The sequence below is a fragment of the Letharia lupina genome (genome assembly GCF_014066315.1).
Source record: "Letharia lupina isolate WasteWater1 chromosome Unknown contig_19, whole genome shotgun sequence".
Taxonomy (NCBI): domain Eukaryota; kingdom Fungi; phylum Ascomycota; class Lecanoromycetes; order Lecanorales; family Parmeliaceae; genus Letharia; species Letharia lupina.
In genome coordinates, this window is record NW_023502988.1 from 74,104 (window position 1) to 80,619 (window position 6,516).

Here is a 6,516-nt window from a genome sequence, read left to right on the forward strand (position 1 = left end):
CACGTATGAGACAGATAGCGTTAAGTCTGCATGTGTGAGCGGATATATCAGAATTCAAAGGTCAAGGGGAATAGAGCTTGGTGTCAAAAGGACTTGTTCCCCTGAATGGCTTAAGCAGAGCTTGTGCCGTAGACGTTACGCATCAGCTTGCATATTAATCACGGGGAAAATCAGCGACAGCGTCCGTCTTTAATGCTCGATAGGACGCTCAATCGGATCGCAGAGCAACTGACCCTGCAGTGGCCACAGCTGTTTTTCTTTTTCTTTTTCCCCCCCAATGCTTTGAAGACAACATCCTTGAGATTGGCTCAACAGTACCGAGAAGTTCCTTTCAGTTGTTTCTCAAGGGGAGTAGTCGAATGGAAGGCATCACGTTGCCGCCACCTCGCACGGTTACTTGTCGCTGGCGGGCGCTCTCGGCTGGATGCTACCGGAGCACTAAGCCTGAACAGGTGCGTGTTCGGCTTGGCATCGTATGCAACTAAGCTCGCGGAAGGAGTGATAGGCGCTGGGTGTCTATGTCAGCCCGCTGTCCATTGGCCCTCTACATGTTCACCGAGAAGTGGCATAGATGCAACGCTGCAAGAGATTGAATCAGCAGCCACGGTTCTTACATCAGCTGCCACATCGGCCGCCACGTAGCCCCCACTAGCGAGTGTCACCCTTTGTATACGGATTTGAGGGAGGGAGATATAATGCAGTACAACACACTGTTGTAGGTTGAATGGATGCGTTTTGGCCCATCCCTAAAGGACTCTGTAGAGTACCAAGCGCTCGCGCTAAACCCAAAACATTCTATCAGATAAAGTTCATATGCTTGGATCTTGGCATCGTCAATCTGATCGAAAGATGTGGTAGTCTTCCCGCTCAGCTTGCCACTCTGTTTATCTCCACAAGGCAGGGTAGAGTGTGTGTCTAAACGTGCGATGACCTGCCTTCCCACACTCCTATCCGATCTACTCGTCATCGTCAGAAGCTACGCGATGAAACACAGATATTAAGATCTATGAAATCAAGTTGTAAGCAGGTTGCGGAAGGAATTGATAAGATCTAGGCTTGACCGTTCATGTCGGTGGGGCACTTGGCTTCCGGCATTTTACGTCCAGGGAGGTAATGTAGGGTAGCCACAATTCTATGGGAACAGTACGTTGAAGTGGACATGTCAGTATGGAGTGATGTGTATAGAGTAAAGGAAACAATTCACGAGGTCCATCATATGTACCGACCATGACATGCAGAGACCCCGAACCAAGAAGCCAATGAAATCAGATAATATTTACCTTCAAGCACTTCGTACACGCATGGCCAGCATGGTCCGTCTCCCTCGCTTTGATTCCCTCACAGCACCCTTATGATGGTGACTCCCCGCACCCACTCGGATAATCCGTCCCATCGAACACACAACAAGGGTTCGCACTCTTAACCGCCGCAGTGAGCCCACTGGAGATGTGATCACTGAAAAGTTGCGACGGTGCCGCTGGCGAATTGGCACTCGCGTATAGACATCCGCACCAAAATTGCGGATCGGTTTGTTCATTGGGCGGGTAGAAGCCGTAGACGCTGTCGAAGTCGAAAAGTTGGCAGACGGGGAGGTTGAAGACGCTAGTAGAGGAGAGTTGGGAGTTAGCAGTGTGGATGTTACTTCTTCGGGGTGTAGGTAAGGCTCAGGCAAGTATTTAGGAGAGGATGGGGCGCATAAGATAGGGCTAGGAAGGGAAGAAAAAAGAGCACTTGGTGGAAGGAAGAATGTCTGCAAGTTCGTTGATCAGAGAAGTAATGTACGTACCCTTCAGTAGTCATCGGCAGATCCCCAAGACTCTGCACATCGCCCAAATCAGACACATCAATGTTCCCTGTCTGCAAGCCCGCGACGAGCGGATTCGAGATATTAGCGTTGAATCCCGTGTGCTGCCAAGCACCCACACTGGACGCCATAATGTTATGATAGTCAAAGGGGGTCCCGGCGATATCGATTGTGCTGCTGTATCCATGGGGAGCGACGCCAGGACCGATGCTAGGGTTTGAGGCGTCGCCGACAAGAATGGTCATGCCGTCGCCTTCACACAGCGTGGGAGTTGCCCAAATATGGGACGTCAAGAGAGCTTGGCAGTCTGATTGCTATGGCGGTGGGAGAAAAGGTCAGTCAGGATCGATAGCAGAATCATCACAGCGAATGCCTTCACGTTGGAGAGACGGGAATAGCGTACTTGAAAATTGGTATACGGCGGAATGTGAGCGTTATAAGGCAGGTACACAATGAATACATCTGCATCTCTCCACACCGTATTGATAGCCGTCCAGCCAAAGATACGGGCAGAACCATCGCGCATATTTTCATAGAATGTCTGGTCTTCGATCGAAGAAAGAAGGCTACTTTGGCCGACCCCCTCATCAACGAAGGCGCCTCCCTTGAGGAGATCCTGGACTTGGGGGAAACCACCTCCACTGCCATTGTTCCAGAGCAGGACGGTTTGATAGGTAACGGCTAGTCCATTGTTGAGTGACCAGTACAAAGTCTCCATTGAACCTTCCAAATCATTTATGCTGTCAATCCGAGGGTCTGCAGGGGCTGCATCTCCAAGACTGATGCCGCCTACAATCCCACTCAGGAGACTGCCAATTACACCGGTCGCGGCGGAAGCAGTGCCGAACTAGCACATGTTGAGCCACCAAAGCTTACCAAGCGCTCGAGGGATTGAGTGAAATCCTGACTCACTGACAGAGCTCCAAGAATAGCAGATACACCTCCAATTGCTGGGGTAGCAGCAGATGTGGTCTTGTCCCACGATGGACCGCCAGAAGAGGTATCGTTGCCAAAGGTCTACCCGATGGGTGTTCAGTGAGAGATGCTTACGGTACTAGCGGGTAGAATGATATACTGATCCAATGACGCTTGCAACACTAATCTGATTGACTTCGGAAGAAGCCGTTGCTACATTCATCTGGTAAAACAACTCTGAATATGATGTAAGCTGGAAGGGCGGGCGGTCATTGAGGACGGATCTCACAAACCTGCAAGTGCCCTCCAGCCATTATAAAACACGTAAGCACGGATGGCATCGAACGATCCATTAGGCGCTGGTGTCAGCCAATCGGAGCACTGGAGAGAGACAGTGATGCAAGCTACACGTTGTAAGCACAATGACTCCGACTGGGTGAGGGTGGATGGCTCTTTACAGTCGGCTATTGTGCACGTGATGCCATCCCGTTGATATATTTCGGATATCACATACGGAACGGTGGGAGGTGTAACATGATTGTTGTAGTATATTGCTGGCACGTCAGTCCAGAAGATATCGAACCAGTCGTCGATCTGAAGATTTATCCAATCCGTGACGGTAGGGATGTTGAGGTCCCCACTTTTGCACTGTGCTACTGCGGATGCTTGCTGGGCCGGACTGAATGGTGTTTGTCGAGCCTGGAGAATGTTGTCGGATGTTGGAGTTTGTCGATCTTCAATCACCGGCGTAGCCTTTGGAAGAGCGGTTGCGAGCGCGGAGAGATAAAGTATGGAAGCGACAAAAGTTGGAGACATGATGAGGAACATATTGGAGACTTGAGATCCATCGAAGGACAATGTCGATGATGGTCTATGAAAAAGACATCCGAGGCCATATATACACCTTTTCCGCAGAACCAACAGCAAATATATCATGGTACACCATGGTCAGTGATGCAGAAGGTGTTTCCACCCGTCGTTGGAGGGGAAAATCATTTTGATCTTCGATGTACTGGTGTGACACACAAAATCGAAACACTGCTCAAGAGAAGCGATATGAAATACGGTTCCTATGCCAGAGCTGTCTCAGAAGAATTAGGCAATGGCGAACGAAGCCGACGAAGACTCCAGTTTTGCTGGTGGAAGAAAGAACGTGGGCGGCGTATGTGCCGGTCCCAGGGGACATGTGTACGAATACCAGAAGGAGGTGGTAATGGAAGCCGACGAACAGTGTCGTTTAGCTCCTGATATGTTTGCATGAAACGGCGCTGTAAAAGTTGAATGATTACAGGAATCAGTCACGCGCGTCACGGGTACCGGGGTTTCAGCCCCTCTATCCCGTAACGAGAGTAGAAGATGGGAAAGCTGAAAGTCTCTCCAAGTCATGCGATATGTGAATCTAGGAGCCGACGGTAGACACATAGGTGTGAGATACTGCAACCTGGGGTAGAAAACCATGCGGGCAATGAGGTGATGCTCGATTACCATACGCGCTCCGATACAAATTGTGCACTTCATTCCCTCACGCTGGGCATTCCGATGCGCCATCATCTCAAAAGGTCTTCCGGACAGTTCAGACTCCAAGTGGTCCTCAATTAGAGCCTCCGATACGGAAGAGCGGATTTTTGAATGGCTCAGCAGTTGGGACGATTACTCTATAGACGTTCTCGATTGATTAGGTTTGAGTCTGCCGGATGAATGGAGACGGTACCCACGACCAAGTAGCCATGTTATCAAGACACGAGAAAATCCTGCCGCGCGTCCATTTCCAAGTCTCCTGCGTTGAGGTCAAGGATGAAGGAGATCTCCCGAAACCTCTGCGCTCTGAGATCGAATGGGATGACAGACCTGCATAAAATTCGGGTGTGGGCCCGCAAACCGTCCCCAACGAGGAGGAGGTGTTGTGTGGTTTGGCGAAACGCTGTGCCGCAGAGTGGTGCAAAGTCTATCTTTCCAACCGGCATGCTTGATTCAAGAGTATGGATGAAGTTTCTGCCCGCCGCACGGCACATCCTTTAGCTGATCCCTTGTTGATCATGGCCAACTCGTTACGTGTGACGATGAAAATTCAGTCACCCCCACCCCCAAACAGACCTCCGAGACTTATATATCAGGCCAATCATGCTTGTTCTGCGCCATTGAAGTCTTTCACTGGGACACGATGATGGTGATGACGGCGTTTCACCAGTCTCAACGTCAGATTTTAGACCATGAGAGTGCAGGCGCGGGTCTTACTTTAGTAGTCGTCTGGTTGCAGTGTTGATGAGCAGTGACATTTATTTACTTGAGGGGTGAAATCTTGGCATAATATTTCGAGGTAAGACACTAACCAAGAAGGAAAGAAGGAAAGAAGGAAGATGAAACATGTTGTTGGCGGTATTTAGTTCGTATCAGGTTCGATTCCTAGTGGCGCTGGTACAATGGTGTTGCCGTGCTTCTTATTTTCTAAACAGCGGGGAACCATGTTCAATTTTGGCAGTACAGCGCTAGTCCGGATTTGGTCGCTCGTGCCTCGATGACGTCGGTTGCTATTTTTATCTTTGGCGAGGATTGGTGGATCTCAATCTTCTCAGATACAAAGTACCATCCACCATCAGAGTGAAAGTGGTACGCAAGGCCAAAGGGTCAATTGTACCTAGAAGTGACAATAATGCATACATCCTCTGTTCACATAAAGTTGGACTCTCGCAATTACTACTATCTAAAAGACAATGCTCCGAGCCAGGTGTGTTGACTACCTTTCAGGTCAACCAGGAAGGTTGCTCCGTAGCGGAATCGAAACGAGGCAAGGGCAATCTATCCCCAAACTCACACTTCCTATTCATGCTGCCTGCCTATGACACATCTTGTGACATGGCTACAAATATCACAAGCGAAGGAAGGTAGCACTATGACATTGATGCATGCCCCCTGAGCAAGGTTCCCGCCGTCGTCAAATTGCCCAAGAAAGAGACATCGCTTTGCAGAGTCGCTGGATTACTTGGATGGATCCATGCCGGAAATGGCGCGCTCATGTAGTTATTCATCGTCCGGTCAAATCCCGATCCATCCTGCCACACGAATACCGAAAGCGATGGAAAACCTAGAATGCCTTTGAAATGCCAAAGTCATTAGCGACACTCCCGGTCTTGAAAATTGGATATTGAGATGCAACCTTACCATTGACTACAGCAGCACCACCTTGATGGTTGGAGGCAAGACACGTCATCAGCGTCTGCAATCCAGCGGCGAATATTTTCGACCACGACGTAGCCGAAAGTTGAACACGCTCCTCACCATGAGCATAACTCAGCAACGCAATGTTGCAATGCCCTAGGTGCTGTCGTCAGTCATGGGCCTCGTCACAATGCTTCAGCTAGACCGACCATGACTCCACAATTTCGGCACCTGCAGAACTCCTTTCTGCGACCCACTGGTACGAGGATCAGCGAATCGCGCCCAATTGGCTTCTGGTAATCCTGTACGGAGCTGCTGCTCGACGAAAAATTGTACCACGTCATCCGTTGGCACTGCCGATAGTGCGCCCATGCAGTCTCTATAGCTGGGGACCCCGAAAGTTTCTCTGCTACAGAATACGAAAGCCTCCACAACAGACATATGAGCGAACCCCAAAGCTAAGCAGAAAATGTGAAGATAGTTCAGCGACAAGTATGAGGCTCGCTGTGGCAACATCGTGTGTGGATGGCCCGCCTCGCCCGCACGGCATCTGAAAATTAGATCAAGGAAATAAACATCGGGACTTCTTGGCTGTGCTGTCTGGGAGTTTTCAGGCTCGTGGTGGGTTCTGATTAAGAGAG

The 6,516-nt window shown here is 49.9% G+C and overlaps 1 protein-coding gene across 1 annotated transcript; it reads right to left on the bottom strand.

Moving 5' to 3' along the window:
- Positions 1-1,349: 1,349 nt before the first annotated feature.
- On the bottom strand, positions 1,350-3,535 carry HO133_003906 (uncharacterized protein; the record flags this gene model as incomplete). The annotated part of the gene is made up of 6 exons (XM_037294828.1): positions 1,350-1,602; positions 1,787-2,118; positions 2,208-2,651; positions 2,681-2,821; positions 2,880-2,956; positions 3,013-3,535. 6 exons carry the CDS (start codon positions 3,533-3,535, stop codon positions 1,350-1,352), a joined length of 1,770 nt encoding a protein of 589 aa, XP_037148875.1.
- Positions 3,536-6,516: the final 2,981 nt, after the last annotated feature.